At 40.8% G+C, this 13,989-nt stretch overlaps 1 protein-coding gene across 2 annotated transcripts; it reads left to right on the top strand.

Moving 5' to 3' along the window:
• Positions 1-1,374: 1,374 nt before the first annotated feature.
• ap5z1 (adaptor related protein complex 5 subunit zeta 1) lies at positions 1,375-13,848 on the top strand. 2 transcript variants are annotated; one of them, XM_036566730.1, is made up of 18 exons: positions 1,375-1,570; positions 2,021-2,161; positions 3,256-3,442; positions 3,524-3,668; positions 3,803-3,915; positions 4,841-5,009; positions 5,279-5,320; positions 5,829-5,969; positions 6,065-6,102; positions 7,995-8,157; positions 9,140-9,318; positions 9,411-9,553; positions 10,269-10,421; positions 11,068-11,179; positions 11,650-11,747; positions 11,869-12,001; positions 12,104-12,318; positions 13,387-13,848. In XM_036566730.1, the coding sequence occupies exons 1-18, from the start codon at positions 1,530-1,532 to the stop codon at positions 13,655-13,657; spliced, it is 2,484 nt and encodes an 827-aa protein (XP_036422623.1). In that variant the 5' UTR covers positions 1,375-1,529; the 3' UTR covers positions 13,658-13,848. The 2 variants fall into 2 exon arrangements, with proteins under 2 accessions (XP_036422623.1, XP_036422624.1); XM_036566731.1 differs by lacking the exon at positions 5,279-5,320 and having other exon boundaries at positions 13,387-13,657.
• The last annotated feature ends 141 nt before the right edge of the window (positions 13,849-13,989 follow it).

Raw genomic sequence — 13,989 nt, 5'->3', positions numbered from 1 at the left:
AAAAACTATCACTCGCTGCAGAACCACAAGTCCAAAGGGATGGAGCCGGACCAGATCCAACTCCGCTCACGTCTTCTTTTCATTGATCTAAAATCATCACATTTCTACTGGTCTGTAAATTAGTATGTGTCGCTAACGTTTTTAGACTTCAATTTATTTCATTGGTCTATCCTGTCGCATTTTTATCTGTGGGAAACCCGCAGGTGTTGCTGGTGTTTTTGTTTTTTTTTTCTCGATGTTGCTCCGTCCTGAAGGCCACAACACAGCCTTTATAATCGCTCATGATTCACCACGTTCACACTCATTTGTCAAAACTCGAAAAGCTTTTTTCACATTCCGGTACAAGTCCGTTCTGTAGGCCTACATCTCAAGTGCACTTATGATAGACGAGTTCTAGTTGAAAACACTGAACGTTTTTAAACACTAGAATCCACTTATGACAGGTCAAAATAATCCACATAACTATGTTTTATCAACTACATCCTGGAATTTCATAAGAGAGAGAAAATGTGTGTTATGTACTTTAACATGCACTTGATTACGTTTTACTTCAATCTGACGGGCAAGTATAGCGGGGCGGGGTGGAGTCAGACAAATTAAAACACGACGTAGGAGGAGTTGGATCAGATTCAGCCGTACCCCCTGGACTTCTGGTTCTGCAGCGACGACAATCTCCAAAAAGCTGGCGAATGTCCTGAGAAAATGTCCTCAGAAAAATGTTACCAGCATTAAAATAATAGGATATTCTGAGAGCCTAAATCAGTTTATCAGGGGTGAGCAGTGATATTGAGCTGAGTCTGTACTGAATTAGCCTGAGTGCAGGTGCGTTTGTAAATCCTTTCAAATCAAGCTAAAAGGAAAGATCTATCGTGTTTCAGTGAGCATCAGATGAAGAACAGAGAACTGCACGGAAACCTATTTTGTTGTGACTCATTTTCATCTGCCCTCAGTCTGTACATGGAAACGTACTCTGATAAAGCCTGATTAAGGAGGCTGCCAGTCTAATGACGTGAATGCAGTGCGCAGTAGCTTTAGCTTACATGTAGCAATATTAGCATTACGGCTCTTTAACGACCTCGTAATTCAGAGGATCCAGTGTTATTCGAGAGACGAATGTTCACAGGACAAAACGTATCGGGTTCTGAACATTTTTATTTAACACAGGGGGCGATAGAGGCGATTTTTCGAAAACCCTATTTATTCTGGCCATGGACAAATGGAGCTTAGACCCGGCGTTCCTAATACGGGTATGAGAGCATGGAGCGGACTACAAAATGACGACACGACCAGAGAAACCGGCTCTGACACGACTACAGCGGTCTATATGAAGCCACCAATGAGCGGAGCAGTACAGTCCACGTGACTAAGCAGCGCGACGGGAACAACTGTGGTCATGTGGTTCAGTCAGGACTTAGCATGTAAACAGAGCAGAAGAAGCTGTTTGTAACGGGGAAACTTTGAGTAATACAGATATTCAGACATTAGGCGTCTCTCGTGTGTTTACATTTAGTTAGGATACGTACTTCAGTATGTACGCTCCGGGAACAGAGAGCCTGGTAAAACAGGCAAGGTAAGAAGTTTAGCGAGTTTGCTAGCGCGAATCAGCTGTGTGAGCTTTTATTCGGCGTTCAGAATCACTTCATCGCTTAACTGCGATACTCTTTCTCAAAACTGTCGTTTTTAATTAACGACATGCCAGCAAGTCATGTCTCTTTCTTCAGCTCTGCCAGACCGTCTAGCTGAACAGGATTGAAGGCATAAGCACATGAAAAGGCATATATGTTAATTCATAGTAAGACCGCGTACATGTTTCCTCTTCTGTGTTTAGAATAGCATGACATGTGATCTGGTTAGAAGTGAGTGCGGGTAACAGCCCAGCTGTGTCACATCTCTAAATAAGTGTCACCTTCCAAAGTGGAGAAGATCGTTATTTGACAGGTTTTAGCTGTCCATTTCTTTGATTAGATACTGTTGCATCCTTGTGCAGACTCAATGACTATGCAGTTATCATACCTTTCAGAGAAATACAGGAAGAAGAGCTGCAGAGGTTTTATGGCCGTATATCTAAACATCTTCCGTCCAATAAAGAAGTTGCAGTGGAGGTGGTCGATTCTCTGCAGAGGCTTCATTTGATCGTTTCTGCCACAAAATATGCCAAAACGTAAGTTTATAAAAGGTGCTTTGTAACCAAGGCTTAACATGGGCTTGAACATTTTCATCCGGCTCCCAGACTAAGCCTGGTCTTGGACTAAATTGCAGCACTAAAAGTAAATCAACTTTGGAAATACGTTTTAGTCCACGATTAGGCGCAGTCTAGGTCTGGAAAACTGTCTCTTTGTGTAAAAGAAAGCCAGCATTGTTCGGAGGAATGCACTGAGGTGTACTCAACTCTGGAGCCCTGGCTGACCAGATCAGACTCTCAGTTAAAGGGAAATTTCACTGATATTTCGAAATTCCTGCATGATCGAATTGTTAAGATATAAACAGTCATTCAGAGTTTGATATGAAGTGCTCTGTTTTAGAGAGCCAGAATTGCTCACAGTGGTGTTGATATGAACCAGACGTCTGAAGCACTGAATGCCTCCAAAAGTTCCCTCACAAAAACTTATTGCGTGAAATGATTACAGATGTGTTGCCAGATGCCTGGGACATTATTTTATGTTATATTTGAGAAAAAGTTTTGTCACTTTTTTTTTTAAATCCGAACATGGTGCATTACATGCAGGGTGTTCTAAGACAAAGTAGTACCTAAAGAAAATTTGATCGAGATTTCATATAGAAACTTAGACACAAGAGTCAGTAAGTTTTTTAATAATGCATCATTTCACATCAGTCCACTCTGGCTGACTTTGTTTACATCACTGCAGTTAAATTATGCAGATTTTGAAACATATTTTTTAATATATTGGGAGCAGTTTTTCACCTGCATTCAGAGGAGAAACGTGTTAATAAATGAATAACTTGTTTCAGCCTTCCAAAAATCAAAAGGAATTCAATGTCCATCCTCCCGGATCACACTGTTGAGGTTATTTTGCCACATAATTAAATAATCTTCACAATAATCTTTCAGATTTTTGTAAGATCTTGTGAAACAAATCCTAAAGATTCTGATGTAAGAGTGCAGATTTCCTGTCCTGTTTGGAATGTTTTAGTGTTGTAAATGCAGTAGTAGTGACTACTTGTTTGACGTGTGAGTCTGCACTTAGTCTCCATTTGTTTGACATATCTGTTGACTTATTCTCCGTTCACCACTAGGCTTCCGCCAGACCTCATTAAGAAACTCCAGACCCTGCTCCGCTCTCCATCATGTCCAGAGCAGTTTCAGATTCTGTCCTCTGCCATCCTGAGAGAAAGCCTGCCCCTCAGTTTGCACGTCCTCTCCACAGAGCTCAGCCAGGATAGCAGAGCACTCAGCTATATGGCCAGTGTGGTGCTCTCCCAGGTACTGTCACTGGTACCACCCTTCATACATTTTCTGTGTGTTTATGGTCACCCTGCTTGAGCTGTGGTTCTTGTTGGTCAGGCTGGGAGCAAAGAGGATCTGCTTCCTCTCTGTCAGCATTTGCTGAAGAGTCTGGAGTCAAGACAATCTGAGGTGCAGGTTCCTAAACATATGCTCCCCATTCTCTCCAAAATTTTCAGCTTCTCCCCACAGATCCTCAGTGAAGGTGAGTTTGTACTGACAGATGTTGGCAGATGTGCATCACCAAGTCAATCTTCCTCATTGTAATCATTTGCCATATGTTTTTAATGTGAGTTTCTGCAGAAATTCAGGTGTAAATATGAATGTGTTTGAATCTAGATCAGGTGAATTTGGTCAGTCGGAAGTTGACTGATTGGTTGCGGTATGCCAGTGTCCATCAGGGAGCCTCCATGTCCTCTGGGGGATTTTTCACCAGTCCTAGAATACGTCAGGTACAGCACAAATACGCCTGGTATATTCATTAATAAAAAGCAAATCTTCAAACTATCAAACTAAATGGCAAAATTAAAGGAATTGTTCATTGAAAATTAAAGGTACGAAATGTTTGCTTTACTCCAAATGTAGTTAATCAACCAAAGCAGCTGCTTATATGATAAAATGCTACTTATATGAAAGAATAGTCTATACAATCTAAAATGTTTTGAGAAATGGACTTATGTTACTTGTTAGGTACAGAAGGTACAGAAGCCTTGCAGTTCCAGTGAAGCAAACTTTTGATACCAAACGTGTCTCTGCCGTTTGTTGTATGTTTGGAGAAAAGGGAAAATTTAGTAGATTTTTCAGTAAACTATTCCTGCTATGAAAACAGACCTAAATTATGTAGGTTACATTTAGAATGAGCAGAGTCTGATCATTCTGGAACAAATTTGTATTCATTTCATCAAATAGTCACAAGCCCCAAAAGTTATGTAGACCAATGCAGTCATATACAAAATTTGGTCAGAATAAATGTGTTGTTGTTTTTCTAAGTAAAAATAAGTTAACACATTCTCTACAGAGAAAACACGTTTGCAAATTTTAATGTACAATTACTGTTTTGTTTAACATAGTGGAAAATAAATAACGTGGCCTGTGTAAAGGTTATGACACAATCTATATTTTAGGGCTTTTTTTGTTAATAATGTAAACTGTTGTTTTATTATTGTTCAGTTAAATGTGCAGAAAAATGCCATATTTAATTTGTTCCCTGTAAAGGACGAGTTAACTCATTTTCACTTGACAAATCAAACAAATGTATTATTTGACCTAGGAAGTTCAAACTTGCAAAACAAAGCAGGACTTAATGGAAATAGATAAAGTAAAACATTTTTTGCATTACAGTTTGCCTTCTAAACCGATGATTTGTTTTCTCACCAGCCAGCCCCAATGACTGAAGTGGACGGTGCAGTGGCCGGAGACTTCTTCACTGTTCTCTGTGTGGGCCAGAGCTATACTGAAGACCAGTGGATGAACATGTACACCTTTTCCATGATCAAGAACTGGCTGCTCACTTATGACACAGAAGGAACCTCCACTGCAGAATCAGGTAACAAGAATAAGAAAGGGTCATTTGGCTAAGCTAGAAAGTTGAGTTGTGATATTCTGTTGCTTTAGTTTCAGTTGTGAATTTTAGACCATCAAGAATTTAGTTGAACTTCTTTTCAACCTTCATAATGTTTGAGAGCAATTCCTGTTACATCATGTAGATTTGACTGAATTTGATAGATGTGTTGTTGACAGCACCCCACACTGCACACTGTCAGTGCCATTTATGGCGTGCAAAATAACTGAGGATTGGGTTTTCACTTTTGCTAGCTCAGCTAAAAAGAACACAGGTCATTCAAACTTCACACCAAGGTAAGCCGCAGGTTTGGTTCGCCCGACTTAAAACCACAGCCGGAACTCCTTTCTTTCTACTCTTGGCCTGCCCAGCCCTGTTCCTGGAGAGTTTAGTTCCAATTCTAAAACTAATACACCTGATCAAGCTAGCTTTAGGAGCATCTTACTGTTAGAGCGAGGTGTGTTAGATTATGGTTGCAGCTAAACTCTGCTGGGTAATCTCCAGTTGCTGGATTGGGCATCCATATTCTACTCACATTGAGACCTTGTCTGTGCTGTGCGATTAACCCTTGTTTTTCTTCCAATAAATTAATAACCAAGCACCACAATCAGCGAATAACTAAGGGCTGCACTTCCACCAGTTGTTTTTAGAACTAGTTGCTTGATCGCAAGGCATGTCAGATTTGACTTTTTAATTCTTCACTTGCAATTCTGTGTCTAGCTAAGAAGCGTGAATACTCCCATTTTGTGTTAAGCATGATGTTTGTGATGAAAGTTGATGTACTGGATTGTACTGTTGGTGCAGATGACCGCTCTGAAGTGGACAGCTCAGTGATGTCCATGGTATCAGCCACCTCCTCGTCTAGCCGACTCCTTCCCCCAAAGGAGCGGCTCAGAGAGAAAGCTTTTGAGTACTGCCACCGCCTGATTGAGCAAAGTGACCGGAGTGAGTTACCCAACACATCTCTAATAAAGATAATTTTATAGTTTTGAATCAAATTTGTGCAATCACTTTGATAATCATTTAATGTTTCATTACAGAGGCTCTGAAGAGAACTGATGCAGAGCTACAGAAAGCAGTAAGCCAGATCAAAGCACCTTGTTTTTGCTTTTCAATCACAACTTCTTCCACAGTCTGGTTACATGAAACTAATGGTACAGGATGATACAGAACAAATGTAGTATTATGATGCCTCACAGCACGTTATTAGTTTTTCTTGGCGAACAGGCTGGACTATACAAAATGCACCAGCAAAACAGTAGTGTCATATTTACATTTAACATCTGCAAAAATAAACTATTAAGAAGTAGCAGGGGAAAAATCATAGCATGATGGAATGACATCCAGTCAGATTTTTGTTAATATACTCTATGTGGACAGAAGTATTGGGACACACCTCTTAATCATTGAATTCAGGTGTTTCATTCAGTCCCATTGCCACAGGTGTTAAAAATCAAGCACCTAGCCATGCAGTCTGCCTTTACAAACTTTTGTGAAAGAAAGGGTCATTCTAAAGAGCTCACTGAGTTTGAGCATGTAATAGGACACCACCGTTGCAACAAGTCAGTTTGTGAAATGTCTTCCCTCCTAGATATTCCACGATCAACTGTGAGTGCTGTTATTGAAAAATAAGTGTTTAGGAACCAAAGAAACTCCACGTAAAGTTACAGAGCGGGGTCACCAAGTGCTGAGGCGCATAGTGCATGAAAGTCGCCAACACTCTGCTGATTCAATAACTGTTTACAGACTTTCTTTCTAAAGCACGGCATTAACATCAGTACAAAAATTGTGTGCCAGAAGCTTAATGGCATTGGTTTCCATGGCCAAGCAGCTGCATGCAGGCCTTATATCCTCAAGCGCAATGCGAAGCGTTGGATGGAGTAGTATAAAGCACACCGCCACTGGACTGGAGCAATGGAAACTTCTGTGGAGTGACAAATCACGCTTCTGTATCTGGCAGTCTGATGGACGAGTCTGGATTTGGCGAATGCCAGGAGAATGTTACGTTACCTGACTGCCTTGTGCCAAATGTAAAGTTCAATGGAGGAGGGATAATGCTATTGGGTTGTTTTTCAGGGGTTGGCCCAGAACCCCTGGAACAGTGGGAACAGTTTGGGGACACTTTTTCGTTTGGCATGACTGTGCCCCAGTGCACAAAGCAAGGACTATAAAGACATGGCTGGGTGAGTTTGATGTGGAAGAACTTGACTGGCCCTCATGGAGCCCTGACCTCAACCACATCTAACAAAAATTCTTGTAGAAAGCTTCCCAGAAGAGTGGAAGCTGTTATAGTTGCAAAAAGGGAACCAACTCCATATTAATGCCTATGGATTTAGAGTGGGATGTCTTAAAAGCTCCTGTAGATGTAATGTGTAGGTGCCCCAATATTTTTGTCCATATAGTGTACATTCACTGGTTAACATTGTTTACAGACTTTCTATATTTGATTAAAGTATTTTTTGATCAGTTTTCTAGAAACCCTGACAATCAATGCTCAGAAACAGAAATAACAAAATGAAGCTCTCCATTTCAGTGTTCCAACCCCAATATAACATTCCCAATATGGTAAGAACAAAATTTAAAAAAGTGTTAATTCTGTTTCTTTTAAATTTGCAAAGGGTGCACACAAGAACTGCTGTCAGGGGTTAATACATAAGTGATAAGCTAGCTCAAATTCTTGCTGGGGTTACACAGAAGGGAAAATAATATTTATTTATTATTTATAACATTATTTTTTCCCTTGCTTTTTCCTTTCCCTCTTGAATTCTTTGGGAGTTGGAAGATCATATAAACCAAGTCTTCTTCAAAAGATTTTTTATCTAAATTTATCTATTTATGTATTTATTTATTAATAATTAAGCATCATCATCCCCCTAATATCATGCTGAACTATGAATGCTCTTGTTTTTCATTAGAACAGATGTAATGTGTATTATGTTTGTTTGATGAATGATGTTGTCCTTTGTCCAGTGCCTTGTGGAGTCAGTGGCCATAATGGACATCATCTGTAGTGAGGATGCCTCCTACGTGTATCGTGCCTTCCCCTGTATCAAAGCACTGTACGGCAGGCTGAGTGCGGACCTGGCCTTTGCCCGAGCACTGCTGCCCATAGCTCAGTTCTACCTCAACCACAGTGAGTGTCCTGCAGTCTGAAAGAGCTTTTTTTCTGAAAACTAGGGATTTGACAGTATCAGCACAAAAAATTACAGTTTGATTATGTTTGAATGTGGATCTAGAGACTTCACACAGTAAGTTTGTTTATGTATTATATGTAACCAGGACTTGGTTTTGGGGGAAAACGATGGGATGCCATCCCTGCAGTCAAAAAAAATGACAAAAACTATGCCCCCTTTTCCATCCTGTTTGGGTCTCTTGAGATCTTTATTGTTTTAAGATCTTTATTGTTTTAAGATCTTTATAATTTCTTTCCATCCATCTGTGAGATTTATACACTACTCCAGTTCTTCATGTCAAAGAAACAAGTTCTGATCAGGGCAGAGCCTGCGCACCTACAGAAGAGGTGGACGTAGAATCACATGCTTTCACTTTGCATTGGTTATGCTGTGAAGCGCAGCGTGTGCCATGTAGTGCCATCGCCTTGCCAAGTTTGCGTTTTCCTGCCAAACTGGCCTAATTTGCTGTTGCAGAAGAAAATGATGAATTTCAGCGACTGTCTGGTGGATTTTAAGCAAACTTTGGCCTGGAGGTGTTTGCTGGACCTGGCAAGCCTGCCCACTGTAAGGAACACTAAAAACACAGCATGTCTTACAGTGTTGAGGGTAGAAGCATTTTGTCAGAAACCAAAAAAATAGCTCTGAATAAAAGTGGTGTAATTCAAAATCCAAGGCTGAAACATTTTGTGTGTATCCTAAAATACACATAAGACAGTTCTGATAAAACGAATACATGATTATACAAATGGAAGACATTATTTTATATAACAAACTATTCTTTGTCCTACGTAAAGAAATACAAAATGGCAGGCTAATGGCACTATAAGACAGCATGTTTGTAAAGGGTGTTTTTCAGTTGTCTGTTGAACCCACCACCCACCCTGAAAGTGTTTTTTACAACTCGACTATTGTGTGTAACTGAGAGAATGTGTGTGTTTTCAGGTGAAACTGCTGCTGTGGATTCCGAGGCTGTTTTCCACCAAGTGTTTACCCGGTTCCCCGCGGAGCTCTTCAATGAACCAATGCTGGCCTTTGAGTTTGTGCACTTCTGTCTCCACAATGTGAGCGTCCTGCAGGAGAAAGTGGCGATCTACAGGCATAGCTTCCCCAACCTGCTCAAGGTGAGCTCTCTTCTCCAATAAACACAGCTGATCCAAAACTTTAACAGTGGGTAGAGTGTTGTGCAACACTTTCCCTCCATTCTGTCCTTTAGTTCTTGGCGTGGAACAGCCCAGGTCTGATCTCTGAGTATGTGGAGCTGCTGCCCTCTCTGTTGGCGCCTGAGACAGCGATCGAGCTACTCCACTCGCTGCTGGATCTGCCCTGCCTGGCTGCTGCCCTGGACCTACAGCACAGGTAAGCTGCATGCATAGATAATCAAACACACTAAAAATAAAAGAGTGATTTGGTGTGATGCTTGTGATCTTATGTCTTCTTTTTTTGTGCCTCATGATGTGACTTGAAAATGCACAGCCGGTTTATACTAGGGGTTAGACTGCGGTCCTGGAGGGATGGTGTCCAGCACAATTTGGGAGTTTCCCTACTCAAACCCATCTGGCAATTAACAGGGGATCTGAATCAGGTGTGTTTGAGCAGGAAGATTATCAAACTGTGCTGGACACTGGCCCAGAACCAGAGCTGCGCACCCCTGGTTTACACTATTGAAGCTCTATTTCACAGAACAGAATTTCTCAGTTAGCCTGATAAGCCAAAAATCAAGCTTGTACAATAAGACAAGAAATAAGGGACGTTCATATTGGAAACTTTTGGTTTAGGTTATCCAGCTGAGAAATCCTGCTTTATGAAATACCCCCTTAGGAGAATGCCTCACTGTGCAGTTTAGCTTTCACTCTGCGACCAGATGCACCTCGTTCAGGTCATTAGTTGATCATTCAGCCCTGTGAATTTGATCATTTGCATACTTAAGTGTTCAAACAGTGTAGTTACTATAGAGGGTAAAATCAATGAAATGTCCATTCTTCATGATGCATTATCACACCTCCACAGTTTTGCATCGAAATATCACTGCATTCTAGCTGTTTAAATAAGCATGTGTGGAATCCCGTTGCAGGTCATCATGTTACCCAGCTCAAGATCGTGCTGTGTGGGACCAGCAGGGTTCCAAGATCACTGCTTCCCTAGATGCCTTCCGCCAGCCCTCTTACAGAGGACTGTTTCTGTACATCCTCAGACCTGAAGCAGGGACTGGGGACACCATTGATAGGTAATTCCTACTGATCACTTATTTAAGATATTCACTGCCTATAGGGTTATTAAAATACATAGTATACATAGTGATGCATCAGTCTGAAAGTGGTTATTCAACTACATAGATTTTGGAGTGCTAGAATCAGCTTTAATAAGATTCAATAAAATATGCATTCATTTTTAGGACAAAATGAAGTTCTCTTTTGTGTTTTCTTAATAAGAAAAAGTCTTAATGTATTTTTTTGTTGTCTGTTTCCCACCACTGTGTAAATAGTTGAACAGCATTCAACACACTTGGCCATGGCAACACCAAGAATTAAACTTGCCTCTGTGCATTTTTTTAAAATAATTCTGAATCTTATCAAAATAATCTTATATGGTCATGTTTTTCGATTTCATGATATGGTAAATGGGTTCCTAAAGAATCAATATATTTAAAATATTTAATCAAGATTTTTACACCTGTAATTGCTTGCTTGTATGCTGTTTAAATACTTGTACAATGTTGTCACTCAAATGAGCCAATGGTGTCAAGAAATGTTACTCATATAGCATTTAGTGTAGTTCTGTGGCTGCTTTCTGCTGCCCTCTGACTTCTAACCTCTGACTGTTGCTGCTTTCTTATTTGTGCTCTTCTCCATTTGCTCTGTGCTGCTATACAGGTTGAGCACACTTCATGAAGCTTTGGAGGGCATGGTGGAGAGTCCACGGGTCGTGCGCTGTGCCCAGATCGTTCCTGTGCTACTGCACGTCTACTTCAACACAGTCACTCAGGTAACAAACACCACAAACCTCATAAGAACCAACCTTTCACAAGCAGGCCAGTTCAACACTACCACTATTTTATTTGTGCCTGTGATCTGCATCTTGTAATGCTTTACTCCTCTGATATTTAGTGGTTCTCAAAAAACTTGACAAAGCAGAATTTTTTATTGACTGCTTTTCAGTTATGGAAAGCCGATGGAAAATGAGAAAATCTATATGTCCTGGCTAAGATGTGCATAGCAAACATTATACTGTCAGAGTTTGGCATTGAGAGGATGTTATGCCATGGCTTGGCTTTCTTTTGAAAAGCGCACATTGTTTTAAGCATGGGCACAACATTCACTGTGCTACCAAGGTAGTGACCCCTTACTAAGTCAAGCTAAGTCAGGTAATTTGTCATAATGATGATATTGAAATGATGATTTTCATCATATCGCCCACCTAGAGTTGTTCTTTCGTCTTCTTGTTTATGTGCTTAGACGGCCGATGAGAAGCTGATAAATCAGTTGCTGCTGGTCCTGCTGGAGAGAAGCAGCCTCCTTTTCAATATAAAGAACTTCAGCACTGAAGTGCAGAGGTTAGTCAGTTCATGGTTCAAATAATATGAGGCTTTGGCCCCATCGTGGATGGATTTTCTGGATTTATCTTGTCATAGTGAGTTTTTTTGTAGTTCTCTGACTGCTGAATATTTGTTGTAGAGTGTTCAGCACACACCTGCAGACCCTGTGCAAACTGCACCCTCCGCTGATTGTGGATCAGTACAAGGAGCTGCTGGACTTTGTCAGCACAACTACCAGCATCTACAGTAAAGAGAACTTCTACACACATGCGGTGAGTGAAAATCAAGCCCTGTTCATTCATTCTGTCTATTTAAGCATTCTATATTGCTTGCCTTGAGGTGGTAATAGGATGTCTATGTGTGCAAATGTGCAGGTGTGGGTAATAGGAGAGTATCTGTCAGTGTCCTATGACTCTCGCTGTACTGTGGAGCTGATCACCTCTTTTTTTGAGGGGCTGGAAGCAGTGCTGTTTGAGATCACACAGGTGCGTCAGTCTTCCAGCCCCCCATGCTACTCTCCACGCCTCCTCACTGTGCTGATGACCGCACTGGCCAAGCTGGCCTCCCGCAGTCAGGACCTCATCCCTCGGTAGGACTGTTTAGCCCTTTTTCAGTATTACTCATGTATGTCATCTGCGCTGACAGTGGGGCTGGAAAGTTTGTGAACCTTTTAAATTTCTGAGAATTTCTGCATGTCTTTTGACATCATCTTAGTAGTAAAAATAACCAATGAAACAAACCTTTTCATTAATCTATTGAACACACTGATACAAGGTTAAATGTCTGTGTTAGAAAAAAATATATGTAGGATTGAGTTTAGCATAGAAGATAATTAAGAGTCAGGAGGTGCATAGACCCATTAGGACCCATTTACATCATCCTCTTCAGCATCAAAGTCTGGTCTTCACCATATATATTTGTGGGTGCCTTGGTCAAAGGAGATCTCTGAGAACCTCAGAAAGTGTCATTGGTGTCACCAGTTACTGAAAGCATAGGTTCACGTCTTCCAACAAATACATTTAATGTTGAATCACTTTGTTCAGTAAGTGAATTAAACAGATTATGTTTGAGTCTGTTTTATTGGGTTGTTTGTCTGTTTTATAGTCACATTTATGCAGAAACAAATAGAATTCTAAAGGTTCACAAACTTCTTTGCACCACTGCTCTGGCCATCAAAAGTTTGCTAATACCTTGTTTTGGAACTTATGAACTTATTAAATACTAGCTATGTTTATTTTGAGGAAAACAATGTCGTGTATATTTGTGACTGTACTATTTCGGAAATAATGCCATTCCCCAGACGTTTGATGCCTTTTTGTGATGACCACACTCATCAGCACTCAGACTGTGCAGGCATTTAAACCACCATTTACAATACTTTGCAAAAGAGAACCGTCTAAACTTTAAAGCAAAACTTGCTCATCAACACTTTAATAAACTTGAATCTGTATATACACAAAGAATTAGTAAAAAGTTTTTTTATGCTAACAAACACCCTTTATTTCATTTAGTACTTAATTTGTTAAGGTAATTTGTTAAGTTAATTAAAAAGTGACCATGAATATCAAATATTCCATTGAAAATTTAAAAACTTTGGGCAGTATAGCTCAAATCATCTCATTCTGTACTGCAACACAATTCTCTCTCTGTCTCTCAGGGCATCACTCTTGCTGTCTAAGATGCGTTCGTTTGCGCGCAGTGGGCCTGTAGCTGTGTGCTTTAGTGAGGAGGACACTGAGGAGATCATCACACGAGCCCATGAGCTCATCAACCTGCTCAAGCTGCCCAATGTGGCCCAATTTGTACTGGCCCCGTCGACCCATGGAGACAGCCCCCGCTGGCACAGAGACACTAACGCTGGCCTGCCCCAGCGCATGAGAGCCATCAGTGGCCTCCTGCACAACCACTCCAACTTCCTGCCTGCATAGATCACGGCCCAGCACAGAGAGCTAACGGGAGCTGGACAAAGGAAGCGTGCACAGTAGACGTGTTGATCATGTGCACTGTGCACTCAATTGCAATTATAAACACAATGAAGCTCAATCAAAGTAATTTACTGAGATTTTGGGAGAGCGATCATGAAACCTCCAATCATTCATTAAACATTCACAATGCAGGACGAGAGAGTGTGTCTGTATTGATTTAACACGGCCCTTGATTTGATGAGGAACTAATGCTGTCAAAATTAACTCAATGCAATGCATTTACACGAGACGGCAAGTTAAGCTGTGCAACAGCCGAAAGTCCAACATGAAAGGAA

The sequence above is a fragment of the Colossoma macropomum genome, unplaced genomic scaffold (assembly GCF_904425465.1).
Source record: "Colossoma macropomum unplaced genomic scaffold, Colossoma_macropomum, whole genome shotgun sequence".
NCBI lineage: Eukaryota > Metazoa > Chordata > Actinopteri > Characiformes > Serrasalmidae > Colossoma > Colossoma macropomum.
Note: the sequence above shows the minus strand (reverse complement) of the source record. Positions and strands in the feature narration are given on the sequence as shown.